The sequence below is a fragment of the Mustela nigripes genome, chromosome 10 (assembly GCF_022355385.1).
Source record: "Mustela nigripes isolate SB6536 chromosome 10, MUSNIG.SB6536, whole genome shotgun sequence".
NCBI lineage: Eukaryota > Metazoa > Chordata > Mammalia > Carnivora > Mustelidae > Mustela > Mustela nigripes.
This window is the reverse complement of record NC_081566.1, coordinates 24,034,847-24,048,923: the sequence shown is the minus strand read 5'-3', so window position 1 is coordinate 24,048,923 and position 14,077 is coordinate 24,034,847. Positions and strand designations below refer to the sequence as shown.

The following is a 14,077-nucleotide window of genomic DNA, read 5'->3' as shown; positions in this document are numbered from 1 at the left end:
AATGCAAAAGGAGAGACCTACCCCTAAGTGCCCTAGTTACCAACTTGCTTATTTCCGACAGAATTCCAGCTGTAGCTTTGCATATTTCGGGGATTATAGCATAAAATATCTAGGACAATATTTGTATTTCCTCCAAGCCAGGACCAGCAAGGCCTATATTGTCTTGTGATAAAAAGTCTTGTAGAAAGTAATAGTAATGAAAACACTCATGTAATAGATAAAATATGCTTATTTATGATTTACAACTCTCCTGCTGTCATCGTAGGTTGTTTTCTGATTTCTCCAGTTTGAGATGCTCCTCTGGCGTAGTAACTACATAGTAATAAATAACGTCTTTAAAATTATCTCTTCAGTATATTCCTGACAGGAATTAGTCCTTCATGGCTGAAGAACTTTTAATATTCAACTGTTATAAAAGGCTTATTTAGTGGATCCGATGTGTAGTTTTGATTAAGATGTGTTGCAAGTTTTGCAGCAGCCCAAATGAATGAACAGTTCATTTAAAAAAAAATTAAAGTAACAAAGTGAGAGTAACCACTTGGTATTTAGTAGGAAAATGAGATGTTTGAGAAGAGCCAGACCTTTAACTCTGATGTGCATCTCCACCTCTAAGAGACCTGATGGTAATATGTTTAGATCTTTCCTAGAGGAAATTGCTCTCTGGGTTTTTAAGATCTTACTGGCCTCTAGTGGTAATATGATGCTATAGTTTCGATATTTTTAATTTTTACACGTGACTAGAGGTAAAGCCATTTTGAAGACACTGGTTGATAATAACTTCATTCTCTGTCTGGGGTCAGCAGTACTCTCAAAGTGTATGTGTAACGTCGCCTTCTTCCCGAAGACTCTGTCTTTTGTTCTTGTCTCTGAGTCATCCCCACCTCTTTATTTGAATGATGTTAGTTTAGCTGTGGAGCAACCTCCCATTGTTTTAGTACTTGTGCAGTGGTGATTACTGTGTCAAGTTTGTGCTAACAATTCTTTCTAGTGTTTCAGCCCTTTTTTCTTCAAACTAAAGCGCCAATTTCCCCCTCTGTTTATAACAGTTTATTTTCTTCAGAGGGAGTTAAGTTTTCAACTTAGCATTTAGGTTCATATTTAAAACTTGTTATTTAATTCAATTTTGAAGAATCTTACATTTGAACTACTAGTCTACTGAGTAAGCATGATACTGGTTTCTCACTTTTGTTTTTCATATTTGTCACTCAGATGTCAAGGGGCCACCCACCCATCGTCTGTCTTGTGGCCAGTCACCCTACACAGAGACGACAACATGGGAGCGGAAGTATTGCATCCTCACAGACAGCCAGTTGGTGTTGCTCAACAAGGAGAAGGAGGTGAGATGGATATTACTGAGGAAAGCTACTTCTCTTTCTGACCAGATTCCTGAAATCTAGTTTTTATGTGCATTTTGATATGTGACATTTATAGAAATGGAGAATGGAGGCTGTGTGAATGATAGATTATAAATACAGGCATACCTTCTTCTATTGACCTTCACTTTATTGGACTTGGCAGATATCACATTTTAGCAATTTGTGGGTTTGTGGCAAGCCTGTGTTGAGCAAGTCTGTTGGCGCCATATCTCCGTAGCGTATGTTCATTTCGTGTCTCTGTGTCCCATTTTGGTAATTATTGCTTCAGGCTTTTTCATTATTGTTGTATTTGTTATGGTGATCTATGATCAGTGATCTTTGATGTTACTGTTATAATCATTTTGAGGCACTGTGAACCATACCCATCTAAAACGGTGGGTTTAAGTGATAAATGTGTGAGTTCTGATGGCTCCACCAATGGCTGCTCCCATCTCTCACCCTCTTCTCTGGCTACTCTGAGATCCCTGAAACACAACAATATTGAAATAGGCCAATTAATAACCTTACCATGGCCTCTAAGTGTTCAAGTGGAAGGGGGACTCTAATATCTCTCACTTTAAGTGAAAAGCTAGAAATGATTAAGCTTAGTGAGGAAGGCATATTGAATGCCAAGTGAGGCCAAAAGCTAGGCCACTTGCACCAAACCACCTGATGATTGCAAAAGAGAAGTTCTTGAAGGAAATTAAAAGTGCTACTCCAGTGAACACAAGAGTGATTAAGAAAGTGAAACAGCTTTCTTACTGAGACAGAGCAAGTTTCAGTGGTCTGGAAAGGCTCGAACCAGCCACAACATTTCCTTCGGCCAGAGCCTATTCCCGAGCAAGGTTCTCTCTGTGAAGGCTGAGAGAGAGAGAGGTAAGGAAGGTACAGAAGAAAACTGGAAGCCAGCAGAGGTTGGTTCTTGAGGTTTAAGGAAGGAAAGAAGTCACCGCTAGTATATGAAAGTACAAGGTGAAGCAGCAGGACCTGATGCAGAAGCGGTAGCAAGTCCTCCAGCAGATCTAGCTAAGATCATTCCTAAAGGTGGCTACACGACACAGCAGATTTTCAGGATAGACAGAACAGTCTCCTATTGGACAAAGATGCCTCCTAGCACTTACATAGCTAGAGAGAACAAGTCAACCCTGGCTTCAAAGCTTCCAAGGACAAGCTGACTCTCTTGTCAGGGGCTCCTGCAGCTGGTGACTTGAAGCTGCAGCCAGTGCTCATTCCCCAAAACCCCAGGGCCCAGAAGAGTCATCCTAAATCTACTCTGCCTGTGCTCTAGAAACAGAACAATAAAACCCAGATGACAGCACATCTGTTTACTACACAGTTCCCCAAATATTTTAATCCCACTGTTGAGATCTCCTGCTTAGGAAAAAAGATCCTTTCAAAATATGACTGCTCCTTGACAATGCACCTGGTCCCCCAAGAGCCCCGATGGGCACGTAGAGCAAGATTCATGTTGTTTCCATGCCTGTTTTCATTAATGCAATGCCCATTCCACAGCTCGTGGGTCACTGAGTAGTTTTGACCTTCATGTCTTATTCTATAAGAAATACATTTCCTAAAACCATAGCTGCCACAGACAGTGATTCATTCCTCTGATGGATCTGTGCAAAGAAAATGGAAAGCCTTCTGTAAAGGATTCACCATTCTAGATGCCGGTAAGCATGCTTGTGACTCCTGGATGGGAACAGGTCAGAATATCCATATTAACAGGAGTTTGGGGACGAAGTTGATGCAAACTCTCACGGATAGGACTGTGAGGTATTCAAGACTTCAGAGGAGTGAGTAACTGTGGCTGTCATTGAAATAAGAAGAGAACTAGACTTGGAAGTGGAGCGTGAAGATGGGACTGGATTGTTGCAATCCCACAGTAAAACTTGAATGGATGAGGAGTTCCTTCATGGGGATGAGCAAAGAAAGTGGTCTTTCTTTCTTTTTCTTTTTAATTTTATTTATTTGACAGAGTGAGAGAGATTACAAGCAGGCAGATAGGCAGGCAGAGAGAAGGAGACAGGCTCCCCGTTGAGCAGAGAGCCTGATATGGGGTTCAATCCCAGGACCCTGAAATCATGACCTGAGCCAAAGACAGAGGCTTTAACCCACTGAGCCACCCAGGTGCTCCAAGAAAGTGGTTTCTTGAGAAGGAATCTTCTGGCGAAGATGCCATGAAGACTGTTGAAATAACTACATAGTATTTAGAATATTATATAAACCTAGTTGATAAAGCAATAGCAGGGCTTGAAAGGACTGACCCCAGTTTTAAAAGAAGTTCCACTTCTTTGGGTAAAATGCTATGACAGCATTGAATGAGACAGAAATTGTTCAAAAAAGGAAGAGTCTAATGCTGTGGCAAATTTCATTGTCGCCTTATTTTAAGAAATTGTCACAGCACCCCATCCTTCAGCAAACGACCACCCTGATCATTCATTAGTCACCAATATCGAGGCAAGACTCTCCAACAGCAAAAAAGTTTATGACTCCCCGAAAGCTCAGATGATGGCTAGCATTATTTGGTAATAAAGTATTTTAAAATTAAGGTATATGCATGGTTTTTTTAGACGTACTGCTATTACACATTTAATAAACTACAGTATAATGTAAATGTAACTTTTATGTGCACTGGGAAACCAAAAAATCCATTTGACTCGCTTTGTTGTGGTGGTATGGAACGGAACCGGAAATGTCTAAGTAAGTCTAAAGGGTTGCTTGTGTCATAATAGCCAGTTGTCATGGAGGAGGAAGTTCAACAAGATAGTGTTGGAGTTTCACTGAGGAACAGTGAAATAGATATTGAGTTGAGCGATTTGAAATGAAAAGAAATTGGATTGGTAGACCTGGCTCCAAAAGTTTCTCGGAAGCATTGTCAGACACGATGTCAGTGTAGCTGACAGTAGTCAGTGTAATAAATGGCACTTTCAGGGATTAATTGAAAGAGGTTTAATGAGGGCACTATTGACAGAGACATGGGCAGCATAAGGGACCCACCAAAGAGTGTTAAGTGCCATGAACTAGTGACAGCAGAAAGCTTATTTTCACTCTAGACTTTGAGGACCAAGGAAGGGAGCAGTGCTTCTGGAAACCAGAGAAAGGGTTGCATGAGAGGGCTGCTTGGCAGTCGCTGTGGTGCTGCACAAAAGAACACAGCTTCTACACAAACAAAGATGGCCGGCAGGGAGGAAGCAAAGGAGAAGCAACACTCCAGCTCTTTTCCTGCCTTCTGATTTCTTGCCAGTTGTTACCTACTAGCCAAATCTAACTTGAGGCAAGAGGGAAAAAGATTGCTCTTAATGTGTTTTGTGCGGTTTGCTTTCTGAAATACACAGCAAGGGAGAGAAAGGCAGTGAGTACATCTGGAGAGGCTGATGATGTAATTAGCACAGGCATCAAGTTCTAGGTAAATTTTCTGTCCTTCTAAATGAAAAAAATCCCTTGAATTTCTCATATACTGTTTACTACTTTACTCAAACTGTGACAGTATGTAAGTCCTTCCACACCCAGATAACTCACTTGCTTATTGGTGATTTAACAGAGAGGTGGTATCATTCTGGTTTGGTTGGTCCATAACCCTGCTTTACTCCCCACCTCCATAACATAAAAAAATGAATGAAGGGGCGCCTGGGTGGCTCAGTGGTTAAGCCACTGCCTTCGGCTCAGGTCATGATCTCAGGGTCCTGGGATCGAGTCCCGCATCGGGCTCTCTGCTCAGCAGGGAGCCTGCTTCCTCCTCTCTCTCTCTGCCTGCCTCTCTGCCTACTTGTGATTTCTCTCTGTCAAATAAATAAATAAAATCTTTGAAAAAAAAAATGAATGAAGATGATCTTGATAAAGAAGAGGGATTGATGGGAGGAAAGGGGAAGTAAAGGTCTGGCTCAAAAAAAGACAAAAATTACTTGCCAAAAAGAGAGGTAAATACCTAAAAAGCTGTAGGTAAACTCTCAGTTTAGTAAGTCATCCTTCCTGAGAAGTGAGTTCAGGGGGAGTGGTGAACAAGAAATACATTCCTCAGCTCTCAGCTGTGGGTGCCTAGCTCCCTTTTTTCTTCTCCTTCCTCTCTGTCCCTGTTCTTTTCCATTCCTTCTCTTACTCAGCCGTCTTTAATATAGTAAAGCGAAGATCATAATGACAAAATAATTTGTTTCTTTTATTTTAATAGGCAGTTCTTACTTTTGAGGACCCAGCTGGGATGCTGTGATGCTTATTCTTTTTCTCCAGCCATTGAAAAATCTGCCTTTATTTTGTTACCATCTCCCTACCCATGACTCTTTTCTAGTATTTTAATATTATTAAGTTTTATTTCATTAAAATAATGTAATATAATAAAGGTCAGCATTTTCTGGGGATAGTCTAGTACATGTTGCTGTGTTTATATTAATACATAGTAAAAATTGGTAGAGTGAATAGTAGTATAGACGATTTCTAGTTATTCAATTTGAATAAACAGATAATTGAAAATGTTCATTTTTACCAACCTGCTTTGTCAGCAAAGCTGTTAATGAGTAATATGAATAGATCATTTGCTAACTTTCTGCCCTTACCTACCTTTTATTCAGTTTTGTACTATAAGAAATTAAGTAGCATTAGGAGAGAGAGCATAAGGTCAAGAAACGTGCCATATTTAGAACCAAGATGAAAGATTACTGATAATTGAGTATTCCAGGCCTGGGCCCTCCTTTGTCTCATAAAATCACTGCCCATGAGAGGGATATCTTTCTAAAACCGTATCTTGCGTACTTTGTTTTTGTGCCAGGCATCCTCAGTAGCCCTGGACTGCTGGGGAACCCCCACACTCCGACCATGGAATTCTCCCACACTCTGTATATGGCTCTGTAAATCCTCTTTTCTGTCCCTGCCTTCTATTCGTCTTTTGCCACCTCTTAAAATCCTATCACTATACCCAACTCACAGTCCATCATCAGCAAAACCAGCTGTTTCTTCCAGCTGTTCTTTGTAGGCATCCCTTAACTTGCTGGTTGCAAAGAACCTTTGTTTTCCTTGAGAACACCATCTTCTGTGAGGTCCTGTCAAGCAATGGCTGTTTTTCGCCTGCAGTGCTCATTCCACGCTGCTTGTAGTAGGTGTTCTTCCTCTTCCACGACTGCTTCCTGCCCTCCCTAAGAAGTCCAAATGCTGCATCTCCTCTTAGAGTTATCTTCCAGGCCCCAGCCATTCCTTCTCAGTTTTTGTTGACTTGAGCTCCTGGCTCATTATCATTAGTTTCAACACTACTTTGGCCTTACTTTGTGATGATTCCAAAATCTGCAGAGACACTTCTTCCAACACAGTGGGTCTGAGGTCGGTGACCTCTCTCCTCCAAGAATCTTTTCCTCTGCCCCACTTCATTGCTACAACTTCTTCATATTTTCAATTGCATGAGTTTTACACTCTGATCATCACCTTCTGCCTTTGTAGCTCATCCCGTATTCCAACAATCCTTCAGTCCTTTTGAGACCCATGGTCTGTCAATGCTGTAACCTTTAGTGCCTCCTTAGACCTCTGATATCTCCTCTTCCCTCTTCACCCAGCCCGAATTCCATGTCAACCATTCTGATTGCTCCCTTCCATAGTATTTCCTTGCCCTTCTCATGCATTATCATGCTCACTTGGCAGCACAGTAGCTCAGTTGCATCCTGCCCCTTGTCTGTCCTGCCCTGCTTCCATGCAGCATAATGTGTCTGCAGAAGATCCATCATGTTGACGGTCTTTAAACTAATGGCTGCAAACCTCATGTGAGCTGCTCATGCTCCTTGGCAATCACAAAACATTTTCCTAGCTTAATTATTGTCCAGCTCTCCTGAACTAGTGCTTCTCAATCTATGGGTGGTAAAGTGTTTTCTCCACCTGACTGTGAACAAAATCCAATAAAATGAATAGTTAAGTAAACCGAAATTTTAAAAAGATATAAATACACCAAGTCACAATTTTTAATTAGACTTAACCAAAATGAAATTATGACTCAATAAATATAACCATAACGTAGGAAAAGAAGAAATAAAATTATGAAAAATGTACATGTTCATGGAAAGTGTGCTGTACAATGAAACAAACCCATTGATCATGTAAGGCACACTTTTTCTCAATTTCTATGCTATTAAGTTATTTATTGCAGACAGCAACACTTTACTATTTACAGTTTACGCAAGACCTTGGACCACACTTTGAGTAGCACAATCCGAAATGATTTCTAAAATGATTTTTTTCTCAGGACCCATGGGTGGCTCGGTCAGTTAAGCCTCTGCCTTCTGCTCAAGTCATAATTTCGGGATTAGGCTCTCTGTTCTGCAGGGAGACTGTTTCTCTCTCTCCTTCTGTGTGTGCACTCTCTCTGTCTCTCACTCTTTTTCAAATAAAGAAATAAGATCTTTTAAAAAATTATAAAATGACTTCTTTTTCACATCTCCTCTATTCTAATGCTTTCTCCACCACCCTCTTATAGCTGGTTACTTAGCCGCATAGTTCACTGAGAAAATTCAAGCACCCAGACGAGGACTTCTGCATATATCACTACCACTTACCATGCCTACACATCAGCCAGCAAGCATTTTGCTAGACCCTGATTTGTCTCTTCTAACTATAGCTGATCTGTCTACAGTCCAGCGGTCAACCCCTCCACATGTGCACATTCCATTACTTCTCGCCTAGTCAAGGGTGGATTACTAGCCATTCTTCCCTGCTTCTTTTATGTCTTCAGTTTTTTTGCTCTCTACTTGATCACTCCCCATCAGCATGCTATATTTTTCCCATCTTAGATGAAGAAATAAGCCTGGATTAATCTTACTCCTATCTCCAATTTCCACCTCTTTCTCTGCTTCCCTCAAGAGTAAAGATTCTTGAAAATTTTGAAACCCATTGTCTCTAATTCCTCTCCTCCCATTCTCTCTTATACATGAGACCACTCTGTCAGAATTGTTCTTGTTAAGCTCACTGGTGACCTCCATCTCACTAAATTCAGGGGTCAGTTCTCCATGCTCATCCTCTTAATCTGCCAGTGTCATTTAATACAGTTGATTGCTCCTTCCTTCTAGAACCACTTTCTTCTCTTGCCTTCTATGACCTCATCCACTCTTAGTGTTCCTCCTGCCTCTCTGGAGTCATCCTTCCTTCTGAGTCATCTTTGCAGATTTCTCTTCTCTTTAAATCCTAACAGGGGAGTGATGCAGAGTTTAGTCCTTGGGCCTCACTTCTTTATACTCTCATGCAGTCTTGGGACTTTTAATACCCTCTAGTGCTGTGATTCCTAGTTTTACATCTCAGGCCTATGCCTCTCTCTTCCCTAGACCTATATATCCCTCTCCCATCACACCCTTACTTGGAGAAATAGTAGTCATCTCCAACATGTCTCACACTGGACTCCTAATTTCCCCTCCCAAACCTGCCAGAGGCCATTCCCATCTCTTTTCGTGATAACTCCATTCTTGCAAGTTTTGAAGGCTAGAAACTTCCCCAACTCACTATCTGAACCATTCTGGCATTGTTAGGATTCTTTTTTTTTTAACCTTATTTTATCTTTTCAGTGTTCCAAGATTCACTGTTTATGTACCACACCCAAGTGCTCCATGTAATACGTGCCCTCCTTAATACCCACCACCAAGCTCTCCCCCCCCACCCCCACCCCCATCCCCTCTAAAACCCTCAGTTTGTTTCTCAGAGTCCACAGTATCTCACGGATCATCTCCCCCTCTGATTTCCCCCAATTCCCTTCTCCTCTCCTTTTCCCAGTGTCCTCCATGTTATTCCATATGCTTCACAAGTAAGTGAAATCATATGATAATTGGCTCTCTCTGCTCATCAGCATGTTCCTGCCTCAAGGCCTTCACCTTGCCCTTTCCCTCAAATATTTGTATGAATCACTTTCTCACCTCCTTCAACTCTGCTTACACCTGCTCACCTGTTCAATAAGGCCCACCCTGACCAACCTGTTTAAAGTTGCAACCCCTCATCATATCTCCACCTAAAACTTTGGTTTAATTACTTGCCTCTGATTTTTTTCCCCTATAGCATTTACCACTTTCTGAAATGCCTTATAATTAACTTATTAGGTTTATTGTCCTATTGTCCTATTGTCCTGTCCCTACGAGAACGTAAGCTTTAGGGCAGGAATTTTGTCTGTTTTGTTCATTGTTGTATTCCTCAGTGCTTAGAACAGTTCCTGACACCTAAGTAAATTCTCAATAAATATTTGTCCAATAGAGTTTTTAAAAGGCAAATTATAAGTGTTGATTCTAAATATCCATTTCCTTAATAAATTTTAGAGATGAACCTTTTTCTCTCTTTCCCTTTTATGTTATAAATCTTCCCAGAACATGAGGCTTAATTCCATATTTTTTCTAAAACTAGATAATAAAAAAGGAGAAAAATAATCTATAAGGTGCTTTTCCATTGTTGAATATTTGATTCATTTTTATTTATTGAGCACCTATTTTGTGTGTAGTATTATGGTTACAAAGATGTAGTCTATTTGGGGACACATTGAGGTAAATTCAAAGCTATAATCATTTGGAACTCGACAAAGGTGATAGCTGTACAACATTGTCAATGTACTAAATGTTTCTGAATTATTCATTTTAAAATGGCTAATTTTAGGTTAAGTGAATTTCACTTCAATACTTTTTTTTCCAAAATTATAAGCATAAGGGAAAGATTAACTGACATATTGCCTGGGTGGGTTGTGATGTGAAATGAAGAATGCCAAGAAAGATCTTACAGAGAAATTTATGATTGAGCCATGTCTTCAGGGACAAATAGAAGCTCAGCTGGAGAAAAGTAGGGAAGGATATTCGAAGTATGTATAAGGATACAAAGTCAAGAAACATATTTCTTTGGCAAACTGCAAAAGATTCAGAATTTTTGGAATAAAGTTTGCAAGAGGAAAGAAAATAGCCAATAGCTGGCAAGAACCAAATAATAAAGTGCCTTGAAGCCCATGCTAAAGAATTTGAATGTTATTCTGGAAATGATTTAGACCAGGGCAATAATATCATCAGATTTGCTTCTTAGGAACGTAACTGAAGAAGGACGTACATGAGTTAAGACTATTGCAGCAGACCTGGTAAGGGATGACGAAGGGATGATGAGGGTACAAAGCAGATAAAGAGACAGTTTAATACCCTGAGACACGTATGTTCTGCCATTAAGTTGGAAAAACTGGATTATGTCTCTCCAATAAGAAAATGTAAAGCCATTGCAATACCTGCTCTTTGAATGATAAACTTAATATAGTGTTAATTTCATTACAGGAAAAGATTAGAAACCTACTTTTTTTTGTGGAAGGATCAGAGTACGCTGTCACTTTTCTACCTTTCACCCACATTATCATGAAGAGTATGACACTTACCTTTGGAATTTTGCATTGAAAATTTAGAGTTCATTGAAACACGGAATTTAAGGAATTTCCTGCTGAAACCACCTAAAAATGCTGTTTTAAACCTTAATCAACTAATCACCAGGGTGTTTATTGCTGTGTTCAAAAGATAATTAAGAGGTTCTGTAAGGATTTAAACTGAAGCCTTAGCCAGGCACTGCTGGAATGTGGGAGGATTATATTAGTCTAGTATCACTCATGTATTCGGTGTGTGGGATCTTTTAGTGCTCCCTCTTAACTCTGCATGTTTCCTGTCAGAAATGGGAACAAGTCTGCTTGGGAGATATACATGGGAAGAGTGTTAAATACACCACTTACCAATTTGAGAATATAACAGAAGGGTAGGTCTGGGCAGAATGCTAAAAGAGAAGTCTGCCAGGAGTATCACCTTGAGAAATGACTCATTGGTTCAGTAAATTGCTTCATGCAAATTGTGCCAAATAGACATTGCTTATGTGTTATGAAATATACTTCCCTGCCCGGATGCCAGCAAAGGCCCCAGCTGGCTTGGCACCAACCCAGTTCAAAGAGGGTGTAGGAGGCCATTTGAATTCCATTTTGCTTGCAAGAGATAAAACCAAGTAAACGAGAGATTAAGGAGTGGAGGAAAGTGGCAGAGAGGACAATCATGAACCCCTTCAGGGTACAGCCAGCATAAAAATACAAAAAGAAAGCTGAATTTGTGTTTCTTTCTTTTGGCAATAATAAGCCATTAGGAAGGATTAATATGGCTCCGTTTTTCTCCATTCAGACTCTACTTTCTGTATTTGGAATTTTGAAAGCTGGATGGTAGTGTATAAGCAAGGTAGTAATAATGCAATTTCAGAATATCTTAGAATATTTTTATTGCTTTTGGAAAGAAATATATTGATGAAAATAGCATTTAGGCTTTGTGCAAACAGCCAGAAATCAACTATTATTTATCCCAGGGTAAATTACTCATGGCATATTTCCTTCAGATCCACTTTCAGATTATTCAGGAGATACATAGTTAGGAGTTACAAAGAATAAAACACAGTTCCTACCCCTATAGCAAACTTAGTTGTGAAAATAAGATAAATATTTTTAAATTTGATAAATAACATAAACTTAGTAGAATAAAATTCTATTAATAAATTCATTTATTCTAAAGGACTGTAATCTGTGTCATTAAGATGCTATTGGCAATGGGACATTACCAAGGGGAGCTTAAGAAAGGAAGAGATTTGATCAAAGTTATGTGTTATGAATATTAATCTGTAGAATGTCTTGAAAAAGGGAGAGATAGGAAGGAGTCAGACCAATGAAGAGATAACCATTCCTCTGATCGAAAAACTGGAACAGTTTCCCAGTGCTTCCTGAATTATGTATGACCTGGTATTAAAACCTTCTCAGTACAATCATAATGTATTTTGGTGTTCTATGTTCTACCACACTTACAGAGGCTCTAGTTAAATTGGCCTACTCCAGTACCAAAAGAAAACAAAAGCCGTAGGTTTACAACTTCTTGGTTTATGTTGGGTTTTTTTCCTTTGCCTAACATGGCCCCCATCCCCCATCTCTAACTATTAAATTTTCATTCATGCCTTTGTGGATTGGAGCTATTTTAAGGTTTGGGGATTGACTGGTAAGGTACAAGCTATTGACTTATATGGGATTAGTTATACAAATGAATAATTATAATTCAGTGTAATACATGTAGTGACAGATAAAGATCGATTATTGGAGGAACCTCAAGGAGGTGTACCTTAACCTTCCCTTAGGAAATTAGTGGAAAGGGAAGATTTCTGGAAGAGGTAATGCCTGTCCTAAGCGTTAAGATGAATAAAAGTTTGCTTGGCAGGTATAGATAACAAAAGAGAGTGAGGAAAGATATTTCAGGCTGAGAGAACCAACTAAGCAAAGCACTGAACTACAAAATAGAGAATATATTAGGGAAATGTTTGATGTAAAATCTGAATGAAGCTGGACACTCAGACAGTGGCCAGGTTGTGGAAAACCTGGTATACTGTATTAGGGAGTTTGCACTTACTCTGTAAGATAGTTTTAAACACTTTCAGAAGAACGTTTTCCTTGTGGAAAAGCTTATGCAGAAGCCCTATATAGCAGATAAACTCAGAATTATGCTCTGGTTGAAGCAGAGAGATAGCTCCCTGCTGTCACATACTTCATACATACAAACATACCATCATGCCTTGGAAAACCACAGCTGGAGGTGAAGGAGAACAATGACGTGATCAGATTTGCATTTGCAGATTTGCATTTTGGAAAAACTCTGATGACAATGTAAAGGTTAGATTTAAGGGGCAGAACATCATCAATAAAAAGATGTATTAGTAGTTTGGGTAAGAGATAGTAAGAGGTTTGGGCACCAGCCATGATGGACTAACTGGTACAAGAATAGCCCTCCCATTGTTAAAAAAAAAACAAAAAACAAAAAAAAACAAAACAAACAACAAAAAAACACAACCAAATCCATAAAACTGGAGATTATATATATTTATATAATATGTTTTCAAGCATTGGACAATACACAGCCAAAGACAGTGGTCATCTCCATTGCATTCGCTTACTGCTATGTACCATTTTCCAACTGTGCTCCCCTGCCTGAAGTCCAAGCATAGTGCTGAGGAGGCAGAGAGCAGAATTCTATAGGTGAAAGTGCTAGAATCTGCTGGAAAAGAAGATACTGGCAAGTCTTTGGCCAAGGGCCGGACTACACATGCTCCGGGCAAGACTACTTAGGTATTTCAGAGAATGACTGAAGTCTTGAGAAGAAAGTGGAGATTCGAGTGGTTGTCCTGAACAATGACAGAGACCTGACTCCAGTGAGAGACCTCTTTAAAGCCTTACCACCCTAGTCATGCAGCTTGAGAGACCAAGAAAGATCATGCCTCAGACATGTAGAAGTTGGGGGAGTTAGTAAAGCTAAGTGATTTTATTTATGTCTCCACATTTATCCCTCCACACCACTTAGTACTGGTGGTCAAGGATTAATAAATGAATAATTGGTGCTAGAGGGACTGAGAGTAGGTCCATGGTTCCCAGCTTTCCTTGCACGTTAGAGTGACCTGGGAAGTTTTAAAAATTTCAGTACCCAGGCTTCACTCCAGCCCCTGAACTCAACATGTTTAGGAGTGGTCTAGGCATCAGTGTTTTTACAGCTCCGTTAGGTGATTATAATTTGCAGCCAAGGTTGAGAACCTCTGTCATGGATGATACTTGGAGAAGCTTAGCCAGGATAGGAAGGAAAGAACACCTCAGGGCAGTGATTCTCAGCCCTAGTAAGCACATGAATCAATTGCAGGCATGTTAAAACATGCGTTTCTGGGCTGTACCCCCCCCCCCCCCCCCCCCCCCCCCCCCCCCCCCC

General features: G+C 40.0%; 1 protein-coding gene across 7 annotated transcripts in view; it reads left to right on the top strand.

The window, feature by feature from the left end:
- The window catches only part of RASAL2 (RAS protein activator like 2), a 361,328-nt gene that overhangs the window by 170,654 nt on the left and 176,597 nt on the right, over window positions 1-14,077 (top strand). For all 7 annotated transcript variants that reach the window (XM_059412834.1, XM_059412833.1, XM_059412832.1 and 4 more), the window contains exon 2: window positions 1,210-1,337. In XM_059412834.1, the coding sequence (XP_059268817.1) occupies window positions 1,210-1,337 (128 nt within the window). The remainder of the gene's footprint in view (window positions 1-1,209; window positions 1,338-14,077) is intronic.